General features: G+C 36.0%; 2 protein-coding genes across 4 annotated transcripts in view; both read left to right on the top strand.

Annotated features, from left to right (window-relative positions):
- The window catches only part of arhgef12a (Rho guanine nucleotide exchange factor (GEF) 12a), a 30,095-nt gene extending 27,873 nt beyond the window's left edge, over positions 1-2,222 (top strand). The window contains exons 38-40 of the mRNA XM_077722529.1: positions 79-302; positions 375-447; positions 1,175-2,222. Of these exons, the coding sequence (XP_077578655.1) occupies positions 79-302; positions 375-447; positions 1,175-1,185 (308 nt within the window). The 3' untranslated portion in view covers positions 1,186-2,222. The remainder of the gene's footprint in view (positions 1-78; positions 303-374; positions 448-1,174) is intronic.
- A 9,372-nt stretch (positions 2,223-11,594) lies between these two features.
- grik4 (glutamate receptor, ionotropic, kainate 4) overlaps positions 11,595-21,902 on the top strand; it is a 163,496-nt gene continuing 153,188 nt past the window's right edge. For 2 of the 3 annotated variants that reach the window (XM_077722801.1, XM_077722802.1), the window contains exon 1: positions 12,817-13,293. The gene's annotated coding sequence lies outside the window, so the exon portion shown is untranslated. Of the gene's footprint in view, positions 11,696-12,816; positions 13,294-21,902 lie in introns of those variants that run through there. The other variant, XM_077722800.1, reaches the window with a different exon arrangement.

Here is a 21,902-nt window from a genome sequence, read left to right as displayed (position 1 = left end):
AACCACAACTGGATTTTTATGGTGTTTTTATTTTTGGCTTTTTAATTAATTTCATGAATGGATATCTGACTTTTCCAGCTGGCTTTTTAGTCCTGGAAGGATACGGCGGTCCGGGGGAGACCAGCACCGATGATGACATGTCCCCCTCGGGGAAGCAGTTGAGCGCATCGCAAGGTTGCGCCGCCGACTCGGGCATCAATTTGAGGTTCTCGTCGGCGTCGCACGCCGGCAGCCTCTCGTCTTTTAGCAGACAAGTCCTGTCCCACCTACGGAACCTTCAGGCTAACCTCAACCATCTGAAGGTGAACATTCATCAGCGTTAGATAACACGTATTTACATTAACCCACACTGTAAATCCTTTTTTTTTTTGCAGGAGGTTGAAGCCAAGTACAATAATCTGCGTCAGAAGCCAGAGAGATCGACGACACAATCGGACGGAAATCAAGGTAAGTGACTCGGACTGGAAATTAATTTCCAACAAAAGGTAAACTTTAAATTTTTGCACTTTAGGGGTGACGCTTTACATTTTTTGTATCATGACAATCCAGTTGGTACTTCAAGATAAGAGCTTAATTCGTTCCAAAACTACTATTATAAACTAATTAATTTGTTCCAAACCTCAGAAAAAACAGCAAAAACAGGGTGGAAGACTTTTGGCATGGCAACACGCTCATAACATAACATAAATAAATTTAAATGAACTTGGAATGCATACACACTCAAAAATAAGTTTAATCTAACCTTACACTAAACTTCATTCTAATTTTCTTTAAAATATTTACACCTTTCTTGGCCTCTATTGGCCCCACCTCCACCCTGACTTTCACATGCAACCTATCAACGTATTTCGCTTTTGTCTTCCCTTCAAAATCTTCCAAAAATCATGCCCACAAATGTCCTCACCATAGGATAACGCACGACAACTTGCCAACTAGAAGTACTATACGTACATACTCCTCTCATATTAGTGAACAAACTCCGCCATTTGCACTGACTAACGGGAAAAAACACTGAAAAAATGCAATGCTCCGCCCAGTGCTCACTGACAAATTAAGGGATTCTGCAAAAAAAAGTTAAAAAGGACAGTATAATTGAATTTAAAATGTAATATTCGCTCCAGTTCTTACTTTTTTGAAATGGCGTCCTGACTTATTATGTTTTGTGTCTTTCTAGATAAGAGATAGTGGACATCTCTGCTGCACCTTCCTTTTGGGGATGGAGGGCAAAGAGTTGTAGTTTTTTTTTCTCCAACTTTTATGCGTCCTGGACTCGATGGACCTCCCATAAGCTTGTTCTCCCCCCCTCCATTGCCAAGCCCTCTCCTTTAAGACCCCCGTCCTCATTGCCACCGGAAGTAAGAGACTTAACCGGGGGGCAAAGTCGCTTTCCCCCCCCACCCTCATCCGCACAAGGCAATCAACCCACATTTCCACCTTAACACCCCCCCCCCCCCTACTGCAAGAAAAAAGAACTGATACCAAAATGTACAAAGAAATGTGGGTTTATATACAGTACATATATATATACATAAAAGTCTATGTATATATATATTTAGATATATGAAACACAAAGCAAGAAAAAGGAAAAAAATTACGATAATGTATTACCATTTTTTTTTATCTTAAGATGTATTTATTTTCCCTTTTTTTGTTTGGTTCTTTTTTTTTTTTAAGAAAATGTTTTTTTTTTCCTGACATTGCGTGCATGCTGTTGCTACTTTGGCTGCATTTTCTTCTTTCTTTTTTTTGAGTCACACAGGCTTGGTGTGTTGGCAAGTTTCAGACCGCCCGCTCGGTGTCCAATCCCACGGAAAAGCGGCCTGTCTGTAAGTCCCTTTTTTTGCCCACTCCACCCACACTCTCTCTCTGTGTTTTTGTCAAAAAAAAATGGAGGAGGTTACAAATAGTGTCGCTTCAAACTAGAATGAAGAGTTGCCAGGGCTCTGATCTGGTCTTGTTGGCTCCTTCCATTCCTCCTCTATGGATGTGCTCCTCTTTCTCCATCCTCCATTCCTCCCTTCCTTCACCTCCTTCTCAATTGTGGTGCCTGTGGGTGTCTCCCTATCCTCCCTATCCTCCTCTTTTTCTTCCTCCTCTTCTTCTTCCTCTTCCTAAATGCCTGCTCTATGTCTCCTCTAATCCTGTCATAAAGCTCAACATGTACTGTACCAAGATCATGTTGGAAGATTATGCATAACTTTAATAAATAAATGGCGCCCTGACCCATTTGAAAGGAAATGCCCTTATGTTTGCATACCTGGCAACCTCGCCCAATTGCTACCCTTATTAATGATTAAAATCCCTCTTTTTAAGTGATAAAAAACATACAAAATTCCATGTGGTGCATATTTACTCACATAGGGTACATTTAAAAGTCTAAAATTTTCTACAATGTGGGCCAATCAGTATGTACTAAATTCAGGATTTTGTAGATACATTGCTTGCTGACACGCTATATTTATATAGTGAAAAGGTGGTATGCTTAAAGCATGACTATTAGCAGTCGACTATGACGTTTTTGTCGTTTTCGTAGGTGATCGAGACCATCCAAAATGGGTAAAATGAGAAAATAAATCCCTGTGCAAAAGTTTTTACACAATTTGAAATGATCAAAAAACTTATAAAATATGTTTTTTTGTTTTTAGGAAATGGCTAAGCGTTGGGTTGGAGGCAGTTCATTTTTATATTAAGTATCCACACTTTTTAGAGAAGTTTTTCCATGTCATTATTTATTGCAATGTACATTAAAAAACACCCAAATTTATTATAGCAGCTTCTTGGCAGCAAGTCAAATTTTCTTAAAATCTTAATATATTTTACAATCTAGGATCAAGGGGTCAACGTTGAAGGAAGTTCCCGAGGGTGATGGAGCCTATCCCAGCTAAAATAGCCAGTGAGGTAAAAATCGGATTGGTCGCCAGCCAATCGCACGGCACACAGAGACAAACAACCCACACTGGCAATATTTTGAAATATGAATTAGATTATCCAGATGTATATTCTAACATGTATAAAAACAAATATTATAAGAGCTATTGGACAGAAATTAAAACTTTTTTAAACTTATAACCTAAACCAAAGCCATTCATAATGCTCTGTTTACATAACATTATTAAAAATGCTCCCCAATGGTTAATGAAAAAACAAAAAAAAACAAGCTCACCCCTGCTTAGATACTAATTGGATCCTTATGCACATCATGCTTTAGCAGAATGGTGTTGCCATGGTGATCAATTCTCAGATAGGAACGCTTGACTAAATGACTTACCTGTGACGGACGGGCAAGGCGACTTTTTTTTTGGTTAGTGTTTGCAATCATTCCGGATGTGACAGTGGTGATGACTCAGCATATGTGGGAGTAATATTTGAATAATGCTTTACATGTTTCCATTAACACGTGCATTCCATTCAATAGCCAGTGAGTTTTCTCATCAATATGCTAATGCAGACCACCCCTCTTGTGTATTGGCTTATTTACCACTGTATGCAATTCATGCATAATACCCACATAAAATCCAATCACATTGCTCGTTTTTTCTTATACAGTAATCCCTCAAATATCGCGGTTATTGGAGACCAAACATGGCCGCGATAATTGAAAGTAAGGTCATTCTTTATTATATATAACTTTAAAATTATTATTTTTATCTCTTCAGTGTTGAGCCCAGTGTTTATTAGTTTTAGTGTGGATTTTCACATCTTTATGCAATTATGAAAATATATTTTAGAAATAGTTAATAGGAGAAAAAATAAGTGAACTCGCAATAATCAAGGGAAAATGTTTTTTGTTATTTCGGTGATGTTTTTTTTTATATATATATATATAGATATGGATAAATATGGATATTTTATATATTTTTTTAAAGTAATAAGAGAAAAAATGCAAAGCCAATTCGTGATAGGTGAAGTCATGATTTAATTTCAGTATTTTTTTATATATGGATATGGGTAAAAATTTATATTTTCTATATATATTTTTGAAATAATTAATTGAGGAAAGACTATATGTTTGTTTATTTTTTACTTTAGGTGATGGGTACTTTTTTATAGATACGGTTATGGGTAAATATGGATATTTTATATATATATTTTTTTGAAATAATTAATAGCAGAAAAAGGGAATTTGCGATAATTGAGGGAAGACTGTATATGTCAGTTTTTTTTTAATTGTCTGCACTTTCTTTTCTATATTTTTAAAGATAGGCCCGTCCCTTTATTTTTTTGTCTTGGAGGTTACAACAGTTCATTCTCCTGCTCACGTCATAAATATGCACACTGGTAGAGGGGTACAGAGAGTAGATAGAAAATGTATGCACACATCCATCGCTTTAATTAATATTCCATTTTTCAGAATGGAGATTGAATCAGGTCGACTGTGGAAATCTAAACTAGGAGTTTTAGGAAATAGTCACCAAGGCTACATGATTTTTCTGTTTATTACAGATTGTGTAAGTGTAGTCACCCACATTAAATATCCCCCAAAAATGTGGTTTATGTTGCCCTCAAGCAGGAAGAAAATGATACCATTTACAAAATCTAGTGGTTTTGAGTGAAATGCATTGCAACAAAATGGTCGTTTTTCAACTGCCAAATAAACCACACGACAAGGGGGATTTTTTTTAATTTAAAAATATAACCCACTCATTTCAGGATTACTTTTGTATAATTTCCCATTCTAAAGTCAATTTTTACCCACTCGTATTTCATCATATGAAAGAACCTTGTGCTTAATATCCTTTCCATAATTACAACACGCTGTCCTCTAATGAGATGCTGATGCCCCACTGCTGTTTTATTTTGTGTTTAAAGCATGAGCATGAATTTCACATGAGCTCAAACAGGTCCCTTTTTACATCCCATGCTATTTGCAAACAGACAATTTAAACAACGTCTACGGACAGATCGTCGCCAAATGAAGTTTACGGTCACGAGTGAAGCCAAATCGAATTTTCACTGACAAATTAATTCACAAAAAAAAATGTCAGGCGCCCCGTGGAGCTCACCGCCATCTAATCTAGTTTTTTGTTCATATCCGGCCCATTTTGTATTTCCAATTACTATGTACATATATCGACGTAAAAAAAAAAGCGCCTTGCGTCCACGTAAAGGAAAAACACATTCCCCCCTGAAAATAGCATCTTCCATATTGAGCGAAAGGGGTCGTCAGATAAGGCGGGAATGCGTGACTTTGCGGGAGATGGAAGGCCGATGGAAGGGGACCGAGACTGGGTTAGGTGGCTGATTTTAATCTGTTTGACGAGTTCCTGCGGAATGCTGATCAATAACGCTCTCGTAATCTCGGAACCAAAGCTAAAAAATGTCCAGGTTTCGAGTTTGGTGGATGGTTGGGTTTTCCTTATATGTCCTGTCTACGTTTTTTGCCTGATGTGTCCAGCTTCCCTTGTTTGTAATTTTTCATCATCCTGTGACTGTGTATTTAAACCCGTGTTTTGGCATATTTTTGGGGTTTTGTTTTTAGTATTGTATTGTTTTGGGGTTTTTTTTTGTAATTTTTGGAATATTTGTTAGTGTGCGTCTTTGAATAACTTTATTCATCCCTTATTTGGGAAATTTTGTTGTCCCAGTAGCAAGAGGGTGAGAATACAGACACAGAAAAAGACATTTTTGACATAAGTAGATAGGTAATATATGAAATATATTGATATACATATACATACACACATAGCACATATATACATACACATACATATATTTAAGCACATATACACATACACTTACATATATATAATCACATATATACATATACATGCATATATAAGCACATATACATACACATGCATACATATAATTATGTACATATATACATACACATACACTTACATATATATAATCACATATATACATACACATACATATATAGAAGCACATATCCATACATGCATATATATAAGCACATATACACATACATATATACATATACATACACATAGATGTACATGCATGCATTGCTGTTTAGTTTTTATTTTGTCAACTTTGCCCCACTTCTGATTATTCACATAGTTATTTTTCATGAATATCTTCATTTTTACACCAGAACTTCCCTATAGTTTTTCTAGTTGCCGCTCCTGGGTCGAACTAGACTTGCAGCCTTAAGGCAATTCATGACAAAAAAAGTAGATATGCACGAAAAAGAGAACTATGATAAAATCCCGACGGCGGCATAAGTAAGAAAGTACTTTTTGTTTAGCGGGGATCGGCTACCTGTTCTCCCACAGCGGGATGGATACCCGCAAGGACTCATTCGCAATGTTGGAAAGGTTTCTTGCAGCACCCTACTGTCTTATGTAAATATAATGCAGTGGTTGCATCCAATATTCCCCAAAAAAGGCTTAATTTTACGCTAAATTGTCCCTGGTTGTTGGTCTTATTGTGCCCTGTGATTGGCTGTTAGCTGGGATAGGCTACAGTACCCTTGTGAGGATCGTTAGTACTAAAAGTGAATGTTATAGATTATATGACTTAACTCATTTCACTACCAAAAACCTACTCATGCGTTTTTTTCCGTTTGCTATACAATGCACGTATAAAGTCATAGAAACATTTTTTTTATGATGAAAGATGGGAATATGATCTAAAGATCCGTCAAAATCATTGCAAGTGGCAGATACAAAAAGGGGGGATGTCTTGTGGAAAATAGCTGGCTGTGATTGAGTTAACATGTTTTTCTGCAGGGCAGTGACTCATTTTTCATTTCATTGGGAAATCTATTGGAAACCTGGAAGAGTCAACTGTGTTTCCCCCAAAATGCTCAAAGCCATGTTGCCATCTTTACTTGTCAGCTCAATTATACTCAAAATTGTGTTTGTTCTTGTGCTGGTGAACTTGGATACTCTCCATCTGTGTTTTGATACCCTTGAAGGCCCATATATGAACTTTCTATATCCATATTTATAGTCTTATGTTATGTTAATCAATTAAATGCAATGTATGATTACATCAGATCATCCGATTGGTAGTTAAATGTTGTGTTGTACTTGATTATTTAGCAAAAAAAAATAGTTTTTAGTAAGCACCGCTTGATTATTTTGTCTTTACTTATCATGAATTCACTACTTTGCGATTTTTTTCTGCTATTAATTATAATGATTTGTTTAAGTTCATAAAAATGTGAAAATCAACGCTAAAAAATGTAGTTATAATAGGGGTGACCCCACTTTGCGTTTTTGTTTGGTATACATTAATCATGATATTCGAGGGATTACTGTAAACTCATTGACTCAGTGACTAGCTCCATCTAATGTTGAAGATGAGAAGTTCAGTATAGGCTGGATTTAAGATTCTTGTGCATTTTCACCCTTTGCTGCAGGTTAATAATAATTTATATACTATATACAGACAATATTTGTATTATATACTTGTCCTTATACGCACAAAAGACATGATTAGGTTGTTTTTATTCGTTTTTTATTGTTTTTTACCATTTTTGAGAACAGGGACAATTTTATTTTGACAAATGAAGAAGAAAGAAAAAATTACCTATTTCAGTTTTATGGACTGACAGTTGTAAGTCCTCCAAAACGTAAATCAGTTTAAGTATAGACAGCTGGAAGAAAGACGAAAAAAAAAAGTACTGAGTACAGCAGTAATACCTCGTTATTGCCTACACCTGCTCATCACTCAAACTATGTTGTTTTCTGGAGAAAATCCAAGTTTTTACATCCGCAGTCACAGAGGAGATGACAAGGATGCCGACCACGTCACCCCCAGGCGTCCTTTGGGAACAACAAGGTGTATTTACACACCCTGACATCATTCAAGACCTTCCGGAAGGCTCCGACGATTTCTTGATTCATCGCCGATGTGCTTTTTAGTAAGTAAAATGTTGACGTGGCGTCTAAAAAGTGACAATAATGTAAGATTCTGCCAAGATTTTTGGTTCATTTATGCGTCATAGTCGACCCAAGTCTTATATATCTTATTTTATGATGTGTATTGTGGAAAAGAGTGTATTGTTATTCCCGAATGGGACACAGTTTGATTTAGAAGTAATCATCCGGAGACATTTGGGACATCATCATTGGCCATCTGCGCCGCTTTGCTGTGAATTTTGGACAGCCACCAAAACAATAATGTGATTAATATCTCGCCACATCATATTGACCCACTTCAGTTCACTTTCAAGGGGTCGTCCTTGTTGAGCAACTTTCCTATGAAGTCATTTCTGCTTTTACTTTGAAGGCAGCACCTTCGGGATGTTACATGCTTGAGTAAACAACATTGGCTAGGGTAGGCTTCGGCACCCCCTGTGACACTTACGAGGATATGCAGTTGGGGAAATGATATGCAGATGTCGAATGTTACTATATTGATGTCGTTTTTTGGTATTTTAGCTCAAAGTTGCAGATTGTAGTTTATGTGTCAAAGTGGAGGCCCGGGGGCCAAATCTGGCCCGCCACATGATTTTTTGTGGCCCAGGAAACTAAATCATGAGTGCTGACTTTCTGTTTTATGATCAAATTAAAATAGATGTATATTAAATTTCCTGATTTTCCCCCTTTTAAATCAATAATTGTCATTTTTTAATCTTTTTTTAATGTTTTTAGTTCAAAATTATTTTGTAAAACCTAAAAATATATTTTAAAAAAGCTCAAATGAACATTGTTTTAGATCTATAAAAAAACTGAATATTCATGGCTTTTAATCCAGTTCTTTTAATCCATTTATTTAAAAAAAATCTAATGATTATATCTAAAATGGTCCAAGTATCATTCTGTTCATCCATGTTATATTTGTATACAGAGTGCTAATGGCCCTCTAAAGAAGAGCGCAACAATGATGACGAGTTTGTAAAACGTTCAGAGGGGAGACGAGGGTGCCTTCTAAGAGCGTCAACAGCTGCTGGAGCTTTTAGTGAAGGACATGCTGACAAACAAGCTTCTTTCCCCCGTCAGCAAGGCAGGACACGTGGCAGGTGCTGCTGCTAGCTTTGTCCCATATGCTTTGCAAGGAGTGTGCAGTAAGGCCTTCAAAAAAATGTGAGTAGAAATACCTTTCATCTTCTATACTTGGCTGGGATAGGCTCCAGCACCCTCTGCATATGGAAAATCAATGGAAAATAAAAAAAGACAACTTCTGCTATTGCTAATTCCAGATAACAATGCACAAAGCATCACTCCCACTGTGGAGATATGACGATGACAAGATGTCTTGAAACTAAATGGAATATAATATCCTCCACAGGAGGGCAGTAGATACAACACTGACATATGGCAGTGGCAACTGGTTGGCAAACTGTTGCTTGGATTGACTCCATTTGATTGAGTTTTATTTTTTACTTTGAATGCAAGAACAATTTCGTAGTTATATAAAAAGAAATGTTTATAGTTGAATTGAATGCTTTTATTGTCATCATACTAGTAAAATGACATTTAAAGCTTCACCACAAATCACAACAAAATAGATAAATACCTAAATAACCAACAACTAAATGAATCAATACACAATAATATCACCAATAAAATATAACAGACAAAGTCTTTGAATAGTTTTAAGCATGCAAATTAAACAACAACAATTTCAATTGATTAAAACAAAACCCAAGCATTTAAATGCATTTTAAACATGCAAAATGAACCAAAAAAAACAACAATAATCATCTTAACACAGCCTAGTCAATAATTCAATAAAAAATATAGTAAACAACCTACCACAACACATCAAACATCACTTTAACTCATCACAAATGGATAAAATATTAACTTGAATTCTTCTTCCATTAGTTGTAGCCATAAATACTGCATTACAATCCAATTTTTCATCCCAATATAGAAAAAAATGGGCGATAGAGTAAACTTCCCCCTCTGCTCCAATAATAATTTCAAGAGGCCTTAACGCAGGAGCGCAAAATTGCATTTGCCGTAGTGTAAATCGTCCAGCGCCTTTGCGTTGATTGCCGGATAATGCTTTCGTTTACCCTCGAGCCCACAAACAGGGAACCCGCGTTTTCTCCACTGTAGGTGAACTGTGCAAAATAGAGTAGCTTTAATCCAAACGCAGTTGAAAAACAACAACAACAAAGGTTCATTTGTGATTTACTTTTGGGAAAAAAACTGACCGGAATGCTATTTCTATCATCTTTTTTTAAGCCTCTTTTTTTGTTGTTTTTAGGGCTTTTGGCATGAAGAGATTTTATTGGAAACGAGGTATGTTTTTGATTCAAAAGTGGCTCTTTACATTGTGGTGCTCTTTTGATATGGAATTGTAATTATTTGAGAATAGTCCTAAAGGTTTTGTAGTGGTGGTTTTCAAGTGATTTGATGGTGATGTTTAATCATTTTTGTACTTGTGCTTTAAATAATTGAGGAAAAAGTTGTGTATTAATTTCATTTTTGCAGTTTATTGACATATTAACCGTCAAACTAAACAAAGTAAATGTCATTTTTTGTTCATTATTGCATTTAAGCACAGTCACACAGTGATAAATTAAGAGAATATTGTATATTTTAAGTTTTGTACATGGATTTAAGACAATGGTGTACATGGGCTCCCTCTTGTGGTACGAAAAATATTAGCTGCATATGCAAACACTTTTAAAATATATGCTGCATTGATCGAGGACCGTAAAAAAATCAATCCATAATAATGTTGCTTTTTTTCAACTTTTTATGAAAAACTTCACTCCAAATTTAACTAACAGAGATCATATTTAAAATATTTCCGATCCCCATTTTAAAATCACCAAGCCACCTCCTGCATGCTAAAAAAATGACAGCATTATAGCAGCCAATGAGATTTTTGGCACCGTTTTTTGTGATGGCAACGCTGAATTGATGATTATACTGGAAGCTGAGCTGAAGATATTGAGCGATGATCCTTTGTTGTCCTTCGTAGCTCCCTTATCGCCTATTAACCGCAGCGCATTTGTGCCAGCATACGCTTGAAGACGTGATTCATCTCCTTTATACAAATTGCATCCATTCCTCTCAATTACCATAAAACAGGTGGCTTCTACGTCTACACTGTATTTCTCCTTAGAAGCGGACGTAAGTTGACTTTTTGTCAACTCCCCCGCCGTCCACGTGTTTAATATCTAAGAGAGAGTTTAATTGCATTTATAAGTGTTTTTTACATGTTTAAAATATCACTATATTATTAAAATAACAATAAAAAGCATTCAAATCAATATCTTGTGGCATTTTGGTGCTAAAATTGACATTTTTGCACAACATGGTGAACGTTTTTAACCTCATTTTACTTAAATAATGACAATAAAAGCACTCAAATCAATTAAAAATTAGCCTTGAGCTATAATCTTACATTTTTGCACAACATGGTGAAAGTTTTTAACCTCATTTTAATTAAATAATGACAATAAAAGCACTTAATTCAATTCAAAATCAGCCTTGAGCTATAATCTTACATTTTATACATATATATGTGCATTAACATGAATATGTGCATGTTCAATAATATGTACTGTCCCTTTAATTTCAAAAAATCCAATTCAAACTGAAGTCAATGGTGTTTTTTTTCTTCCTTTTGTAATTCTTGATGATCTGATTCACATCACCTGTTGCCTTCTTGGCTTTATTTCTCCAACCAATAAGCTTCAACTCAAGTCAACCACATGTTTTTCACTTCCTAGTTTTCCCTGTTTGTGTCTTTTTACTTCCTGTTTTAATTCAGGACAACATCAATCTCACATCTGTGTTCACTTCTACTATGTTTTCCCCAAGTAAGTTTAGTTTGATATATTCCATTTTGGTGCAATGCTTTTTTAAAGAGTCCAAGCAAAGTATAGGGATTAAAATATATATGCAACATATATGAAAAAGAGAGTAATTAAAGCCCAGCCAATGCATGCATGCATGCATGCAGGCAAGCATGCAACACCAATGAAAAAGAATGTTCCGGTGAATTAATGCAGTAACAACATGGTCGCCTTGACTCAAATTAGGGAATTGCATGGGCTGTTTAGTAGTTCTATGTCTTATTTACACATGTATGCGAAGATGTGCAACATTTAGATGTTTTATTAGCAAGCATGCAGCTCTGATGGGAGGAAATGGATGAAGATATAAAAGGTCAAGTGAACTTGAACCTCTTAAAGGGCCAGTTACAATCAATGACACAAGCAGATGCGGGTCTTTCTGATAGTATACACAAAATATATAGTTATTTTTAATTTTCACAGGAATAATCTAGTGTAGCACCGATAAAAAGCTACTAGATGTACTTTTTGAGATATTTTTTAGAAATATTGGCGCGGAATGATGCTGCATAGTTGCACTTTTTGGCCATTTATAAAAGGACAATTGAATTGCTTTTATTGTAATGTAACAGTATCATGTATATATATGTTTTTAATCCTTATTTAATAGAAAAAAAGACCTCTATAAAACACACAATTATTTGTAAAGATGGCTCATAGTTGCAATTTTTGTCTAATAGAAAAAAATGCTACAAATTATCTCTATAAAGCACACAGAGCAATTTTATTGGATTTGATTGGATTGGATAACTTAATTCATCCCATATTCAGGAAATTTTGTTGCCACAGTAGCATAATGGTGAGAATACAGACACAGAAAAAAGCCATTCTTGACATAAATAGTTAGGAAATAAATAAATAGATGAATAAATATATAAATAAATACACCTATTGATGATTCGACAATTCCGAATTTAACGCCTACTTATGGAATTTCATGCAAATAACCATATTCTTCTAGTAATCTCTAAAATATGTTAGTACTGAATCGTGCTGAGAGGCAGGCACGCGCCAGTCATCAGATTTGCGCGTGCGCGTGCGTGCGTGTGCACGAGGAGTAAAAAAAAAAGCTCAACTCAGTCGGCTCAGCATCCTTCGGTGGACTGCAGTGGATGCAGTTGAGCATACGGGACTCCACACGCACGCGCACGCACACGCACTCGTGAACGCGCAGCTGCTCAACATGTAAAAAGGGAGGGAGAGGCGAGAGGAAGAAGATGGTCATGATGATTTTGCTTGCCTCTTTTTTTTTTTAGCTCTTTAGTGGGATGCGGGATGCGCAACGCGACCACCAAATGCGTGCCTTGGTGGTGACGTGGACCCCCCGCGACGTGAAGGTGATGCTGAGCCAACATGCAACTCTTCTTCTTCTTCCCGGATGATGCGCACCGACTCTTGCCGTTCTCGGAGATTCACTTTTGGATGGGAAGGAGAAACAGGCGCAGTTTCTTGGGCTTATTTGACGTGCTCGTCGTCTCTCGAGGAGGAACAGTTGGCTTTGATTTGGAGAGGAGGAAAAAAATACAATAAGCTGACTTAAACGGAGAGAAAAGAAGAGAAAGGTAAGATACTTTTTACGTTTTTATTTATAGATGTGGATTTTTTTTAGGTTCTGATGTGAAGGTGAAGGCAGTTGGGTTTAAATGCTTAACTTAATCTTTGTCACTCTTGCTGGAGCCTAATTATTGCGGGGATTTTTGTTAGAGTTGTCGTCCTCTTGTGGACAAATACTTGGCTGCAGTCAGGGAAGGATCATAGGGATAATTGTATGCTTTTTGTGGCCTATTATGCAATTTTAAATAGCTGTACATTAAGGGAAAATGTTGTTGGATAAAAATTAACCCAAAAAATAATATAAATATGTTTTAATGTGGTTAAAAGACAAATAGGAAATGATCTATACAGTGTATCAATCACATTTCATATAGAACTCTTATTCGTGTTATGCAAGGCTATACAAAAATTATAGTTGCCATTTTTATTATAAATATGAGATGTTAGGATTCTTATTGCTCTATGCATATGTATACTAGGGGTGTACATAATTTTCCCCCCATCTGTGGGCTGTTAGAAGTCTAATCAATGCATGCAAGAGCCTATTTGAAATTATACTATTAAAATGTATTTTGGACGTCTATAAACGTCAATTGCAGTTAGATATGATCACTCAATACTAGTTTTTCGAAACTAAAATGGTTTTAATATGTACAACTGTCAATGCAAGTGGCTTTATATTAATTTACACTATTGAACGCAAGTTTTTTTCAATTGCCTGAACATGGTTGAATTCAAGTTTCTTGTGCGGGCCATCTGTGACAAGTTCTAGTTCCAAACCAGCCTCAAGCAGGCTTAGCGCTATTCAAACTATAATTGAAGAATAATCTCAAATAGACGGCTTGCCTTCTTCTTCTTTTTCTCTCTCTATGTGATTTATATATGCAACAAAGCCTTTATGGGATGTAGTATTCATACTGCACTGTTTTGTCTGCCCAAAGCTTATACATTTATCACTCGGCTTGTGCGTGGAAAGCTGCAAAAAAACGTGTGAATGCTGCCTAATTACGACTTCAGGCTGGAGGATGTTGACAAATAGAGACCTACACGGTCATTATAATCTTTCATAAAAAGAAATATTTGTATTGTTTGGAAGGCTTTTGAATCAGGATAGCATTTTTTGTGTGAATCTTAGCTAGAGTGAATGGTTTGATGCTATTTTTACGCTTACTATGACCACTAGGGCCATGTGACAGGTCCTAATTATGACATATTTGTTTTTGTATGATTAAAAAGCTGCAAGTTATCACAGAATTTCACTTTTTTTTCTAAAAATCAAGCCTCCGAATTCTAATTTTGCATGGGACATTATTTTGTCCAATGATAGACGAGTATTGGTCTAATGATAGTTACTATTTGCATATTTTTTTTGTAGTTTTTGGAGATTTTGGTCAGTGAGATAAAAGCGATAAAGGCAATTATGTCATGGAGTTAATATGCAGTACATGGCGACACTTTGGTGGTGAGAAAGAAGAAGGCGATGTGGTTCGGTCAGGATAGTTAATTAGTTTAACGTGTCCAATTATACTTCAGCATGAACTCCTTTGGTTCATTATCATAGAGTTGTGATGTGATTAAGTCTCTATAATTGTATGGCAAGAAATGGGTGCTAAAAGTGCAAATACGTTGGGCTAATAGCTTTTCTAGTCATGTGATTAAAGTCGTAGTAGAGTGGCTGCGTGCATATTTTTGATCATTTTAGAAGACGTGAGGAAAATTAAGTCAAATTGCCAGTTTAAGAGTGTGTACACTATCTTTCATTCTTTTTTTAATAGCAGTTGTGTGGTTTGAATTCCTGGTGGAATATGTTTTAAAATGAATTGTCACTTTTTATCTATAGTATCATGCCATAGGAACATAGTTGTATAGGTTTATTGTAATTATATTCAATGTATAAAGGGTAATAGAGAATATTTTGCATTTGTAGACCATTTAATATCCTAATGATGACTCAAAAGTGAACAAAAACGTTATTTTTTGACATAATTTGCAACTGTTTGTTGTTCTCATAATGGAAAATTGGCCTGTTAGGGTCCTAATACTTTTGTACTGATGCTAATTATTATGATTATTCATTTATAGCACGGTTGTCAAAGTGGCGGCCCGGGGGCCAAATCTGGTCCGCCGCATCATTCTGTGGGGCCCGAGAAAGTGAATGATGAGTGCCGACTTTCTGTTTTAGGATCAAATTAAAATGGAGAGTATAGATGTATATTAAATTTCCTGATTTTCCCACTTTTAAATCAATAATTGTCATTTTTTAATCCATTTTTTCTGTTTTTTGTTCAAAAATCATTTCAAAATCTAAAAATATATATATAAAAAAAAGCTAAAATAAACATTATTTTAGATCTATAAAAAACTGAATATTCCGGGATTTTAATCCAGTTCTTTTAATCCATTTATAAAAAAAAATCTAAATATTATATCTAAAATCAAGCATTGATTTCCAATACTGATCTCCCATTGGTTTTATTTTATTTTTTATTAGGTTATGCTGACAAGCCTTCCTTGGCTGTATCTTAAGTTTCTCATCAAGTATTTTTCATCAGCATTTTTCGTCCCCGCGCTCGCCAATGGATGCAAATTCAAACTTAGCTTTGAAATGTTTGTCCTACTGAATGTTGTGCTTTTATTTTGGACTAAAGATAAAAAAGACTTGAAGGAAAAAGGGGGCCAGTTGAGACTCGGGGAAGGAAGGGAGGAAGGGCTCGCTCATTATGGCTCACTTCAAATCCCTTGTGGTACCCAATGAGATGAGTTGGACATACCTGAGGGATGCTGGGAAAGGATTTCCCCTTGAGAGGGCTTTGTTCAGCTTCTTAACGTGTGAAATTCCAATGAGTGAACACCAGATTGTTGGCGCACTTTAATTTCAACACAATTTCCAAGAGGAAAGCAGCATTTTATTTACCTGCACTTTACAGTATTTTCACGACTATAAGGCGCACTGCATCCTATATTTTATATTCTATATACACAAAATACAAATATTCAACCAAAAACATGATTCTACGTCATGTCACATGACACTTGTTACCAGGAAAAATAAGTATGCCATCACAGTACTGCTAAAATTTTTAAAAATAGATAAATATAAGGTGAAAAATAGGTGGAATACATTAAAATGTTGTATTTTGTTATTGAAAAATACAACTGCAAAAACAGAATGGCTTTTTTTCTATGCCTTTTGACTTTTTTAATTACCTTTTCATTGTCTATGCCTTTTCTCACAAATTGCCTTTTGAAAGGATTGGTCTGTCAATCAAATGGTTTTGTCAAGGGGGCTTTCCAAGTAGTCAATAACTGCTTTCATTTGATTGTCTTGGTGACAGGGGGGGGGGGGGGGGGGGGGGGGCTTGGCTATGGCGACCCATCCGACCTGTCAGTTTCATCTCTAAGCAATTATGAAATAACCCTTCCCCCTTTTATAGTTACAATTAACTAATCAATCAAAATCAGACCTAATTTACCGAATACTTTCTAAACGCTCACCACTTATCTTCAGCTAAACCAGACATGGGCTAACTACGGCCCGCGGGCCACATACTACACATATTACTTAATACATTCCTTTATACTTGACTTTGTACTTTATACTTTTGACTTTAATGATGAGTGATGAGTATGTTAATACTTGAGTCCTTTCTTTCTGTTTCTGTTTCATATGTACTGTTAACGGATGCCCTTTTTTATATGCATCGTATCTTGTGCTGACTCCGCCCATCCGTCACATTTTGAAAGTCAATATGGCCCCCGAGCTGAAATGTTTGCCCACCCCTTGGCCTAGAGCGATTTACCTTGAATTTAGATAGCGCTTTGTTGCAATTTACACAGTAGATGTAAAATTCCAGACTGGAAATTGCCATGGTTGCACCATGAAACAAAAAGGGGGCCAAACTCATGCAAATAACGCCATTGATATGTATATATAATATGAACTTCTCAGGTAGGTCAACACCTATCCATGCAGGTACTTTATCTATGGCAACCTGCCTTCCACAAATTCATCACGTTGTTTATCACTGTCTGAACTGCTGACAAAGAGCCCAGTAGATATGGATCATCTTAGACAGTTAGATGAGACCCTCCTAAGGGAACTCTGCACGGGCATGTGTGTTTTTACAACCAAAATAAGAAAAGTAGTTTCTTTAAAAAAAGATAAAATAAGAGTCACTACTTCTGGTGATATTACGCAAGACCTATACACAAACAATAGGCAGAGGTGAACATCTGGTATAAAAATATGTCGCTTTTCATTGCTTTGCCGTCTTGTCATCCGTCTTTTTATGGATGAAGGTTCACTGGGTGCTTTTGGGAACAGCATGTGTGCGGCTCCTAATGGAGGCCATGGCGTTTTTTTTGTGATGGGAAATGAGGCGGTAAAAGTTGGGATATTCCACAGCTGGTTAACCTTCGCAAAATGTGACAAAGCAATAGACGGGGTGACGCTAAAACGGAGTATTGGCAGACATGAGCAAATCATAGCAACTACAAGATGGCAACTTTGAGAGAGTTAACCTCCACAGGTTTTAGGAATTGAATATACGTATATATATGGATTGAATGAACTGGATTAAAACCCCTGAATAATATTTTTTTATGGATCTAAAACAATACTTATTTTAACTTTTTTTAAATCTATTTTTAGGTTTCACACAATGATTTTAGAACTAAAAACTGAAAAAAATGATTAAAAAATGACAATTATTGATTTAAAAGGGGGAAAATCAGGAAATTGAATATTCATCTATACTTCATTTTAATTTGATCCTAGAACAGAAAGTCAGCACTCATGATTTACTTTCCCGGACCGCACAAAATGATGCGGCGGGCCAAATTTGGCCCCCCGGCCGCCACTTTGACACCTGTGTTTAACACTAATCATTTTGAGTTTTTCCCCCACAATATTTCATTCATTTCACCATATAAGATGAAGTACTTATTCCAAGTAAGACAAACACAGGAGAAATAGTCTTTTTTGTGCCTAGCGTCAACTGCTCAAAATTACCTTTAAAGCAAGCATTCAACCTTGAAGAATGTTTTTTTTTCTCCCCTCCCGATTAATGCCGTGTATGAAAAGGGAAGCCAGTGTCATTTGGACGCGGAGTTCATCATGTGAGTCTCATTGTTAGCGTAACCTTGGACTGGATGACTCCACTTGCATTAGCACACTTGACATGATAAGTATTAGTCGCACGCATCGCCTTTTTTATGAAGGCTGCTGCGCGCTTCGGGTCATCCAAATGCTTTTTATATTTACTCCACCGCCGTTATTCAACATACGTGGTTGGTTGGTTGGTTGCTCACGTTTTCCGGCTGCCGCCATGATAGATCGACCATTTAAAACGGCGCAATGATTATTAGGCCAAACTGTAAATCTTACATCTGGTGGAGGTTAAAACTCAGGTCTGCTAAACTTCCAGTTTATGGTCTTTTTAGAAGGATGCAAAATTTGAGCAATTGGCGATTTGGTTGACTAAATGAAGCAGATGGATAAAAGAGCGGCGTTCGGCGAGAGGGACTTGGGTCGTTTGGTTTAATTCCGAGAGTGTCTGATGCTAATTAACCTGAAAACAATCAGCGGAGCTCGCAGAGTAAATGTCAGGCAAACCCGCGGTGACCTGCCTTGTATTAACAGTGTGCCTTGAGAATATTCCTACCCAGCTAAACAGAATGACTGACATTAGAACGCTAAGCAATTGTTTTGACACCCTACATTGCAAAGAGTACCAAAAAGCTCATCTTTTTTGTTGTTTTTAAGGAGAATGGTCCAAAATATTGTCAAGCTGGCCTTTTATTAACTGAACTTGCTTGCAAGTACTGTTGAAAACAGTACATATTTAGATATTAAACTCTCTCTCGGACATGAATATAATTTTGAGAGCTGGTTTCAACAGTACTTGGATATTAAACAGTACTTAGGTATTAAACAGTACTTAGATATTAAACAGTACTTAGATATTAAACAGTACTTAGATATTACACAGTACTTAGATATTACACAGTACTTAGATATTACACAGTACTTTGATATTACACAGTACTTAGATATTAAACAGTACTTAGATATTAAACAGTACTTAGATATTAAACAGTACTTAGATATTACACAGCACTTAAACTCACTCCATTTAAATGCGACAAAATGTAGACTGGATTTAAGCTTCCTTTGAGGGCCATATTCCATATTTTCCTGCGGACCAATGAAAACTATTTAGCGGTTCGCCGGGTAGAGTTAACATGGTTTATTAGTCTTGTCTCACATTGTATTAAAGTGCTAATATTATGAAATCCACTGAAAATATTCACCCGTGATTGACTGGCCTGCAATCGGGGGCGTGTCCTACTTTTCATTGAATCGTCCACGGGCTATTGATTTGCCTAATAAATATAAATGAGAAAAACAGTAGAGCTCCATTAAGGCGGGACTCCACCAACTTTGTGGTAGGGATGAATGACCACACCGTAAAACTTTTATGAAGCCTAATAAATGGATGTATGCTCACCTTTTTATGTCATTTCTCTGATCGCGTCAATGACATTGTGCAATGGGCTAAATGGGAGGATTAGATATTAATATATATGTATATAACTGTCTACAAAAGTTGTTTCTGCTACTTAAAACTTGCTATTAAGCAAATAATTGATTAATTAGAGTTTAGCTCAGGGGTGGGCAAAGTTTTCTGGTCCGGGAGCCATATTGACTTTAAAAATGTGACAGATGGGCGGGGTCAGCACAAGATAGGATACAAATAAAAAAGTGCATCCGTTAACAGTACATATGAAACATAAACTGAAAAAAAAGACTATTAAATATTAACATACTCCTCACTCATCATTAAAGTAAAAAGTATAAAGTATTAAGTACAGTAAAAAGAAAGAAAAAAAGATAAAGGGGCTGTAAAACCAAAAAAAATAAGAGTGGACAGAGCTAATGCCACTGGCTTCCGCATGTGGGCGCCGTTTTGGGGAAAAAAATTTAAAAAACATTTTCGACAACATCGGTGGGCCGGATTAAAAGGACTAGCGGGCTGGATGTGGCCCACGGGCCGTAGTTTGCCCCATGAATACCATGAATTAAAAAAACTAACTTAACAAGGCATTAAACTAAAGTGATTCAACAATAAAAACTTGCAAAATGGTGAGCCAAAAACTGATCAAATTCATCTGCATTTGGGCATGTCGTTTTAAATTTTTCATTTGCTAACGAACATGTTTTGCTTAAAACCCCCGAAATTAACTTGAATGTAAACATAATTAAAATGCATGAGTCATTTGTTCGTTCAAAAAATAGCAATTTATTTCATCCCTAGCCATTGCTATTCTTTGAAATTTTATTATAATTGATATGCAGTAAACAAAACAAGGATATTCCCACTAGAGATGGCCCTTCTTTAAAATTCCTCTACCTCTAACTACTAACATTCTTTGCCTTGGGGCGAAATAAAAAAAGAATATGAAAATGAAAAATTCAAGCTATAATTTTTTCACGATATTAACCTTATTTGTTACCTAAATAAATAGACAATTACCTGCTTTTAGGCTTAGACAGCCATTGAATACCCAATGAACAGGGAATAAAATATATCTGAAGCTTTTTTGGAGAGGATTTAAAAATAATAATCATTACCAAAAGTAACAAAAGTAAAATGTAGAACAAGAGGCTAAAAGGCATCTTTTAAAATGAAAATTTTTCAAAATATGGTCATAGAAAAAAACCTAAACATATTTAATTCATCGTTTTACAGCTATTATGTGAACATTATAGTCCAGAAAATACGACACATGCAAGTGACGAATCCGTATAAGACTTTTTCTTAATATCCATCCTTTATCTTTATTCTTACCCACATATTTTTTACTCATAGTGACCCAGTTTCTTGCTGATGGTCATCATATTTTTATGGTTTAATACATATAAGTGATACTAAGCCCTGTTAATTTAATTCCATATAAAAGACCCAACACAACTTGCCAGTTTTGGTTTAATTAAGCAGTTTATGAAAGGCCTTTTTTGATTGGCTGTCATCAACCAGGAAAAAACAGTACTTTCTAATAAACAAATAACCAAACAAACACAAATTTAATCATTTTCTAACCTTTATATGACATTTTCTTTCATTTTTCGACTATTAGGAAGTCTCTTTTCTCTTTCTTTGCCTTTTATTCAATATTTTTGAGACATTTACCACAAAAAATCCATGTTTTTTTAGGTTGTTGTTTGCGTCAGACTAATTCTTTGACCTGGTTTTCAGGACAGCGTCCTATTCTTCCATCCGTCTTGAAAGTTGCGCTCAAAGGCGCAACCATGACGTTACCTCCATTTGGCAGCTAAACTGTAGTCAGACCAGCGTTTATGTCCACTGGCATGACTTTCAAAGAGGCCTCTGCCTAACGTACTTATAAAGATGGCGGGGATGCGTAATTTCCCGTTGCGCTATGTTGACATAGATAAATAGTCTCCTTGTCGCAGTGTCACGCTCATTATGTTACAAGGGAGGTTAGCTTTGCACAACGACAATCAATAACACATTAAAGTAATAAAGGGATTTGCAAGCAGGCAATTCAGACCTTGCTCAATTTTTTTTTTTTTTTGGGGGGGGGGCATTGATTA

This window comes from Stigmatopora nigra, chromosome 8 (genome assembly GCF_051989575.1).
Source record: "Stigmatopora nigra isolate UIUO_SnigA chromosome 8, RoL_Snig_1.1, whole genome shotgun sequence".
NCBI lineage: Eukaryota > Metazoa > Chordata > Actinopteri > Syngnathiformes > Syngnathidae > Stigmatopora > Stigmatopora nigra.
Note: the sequence above shows the minus strand (reverse complement) of the source record. Positions and strands in the feature narration are given on the sequence as shown.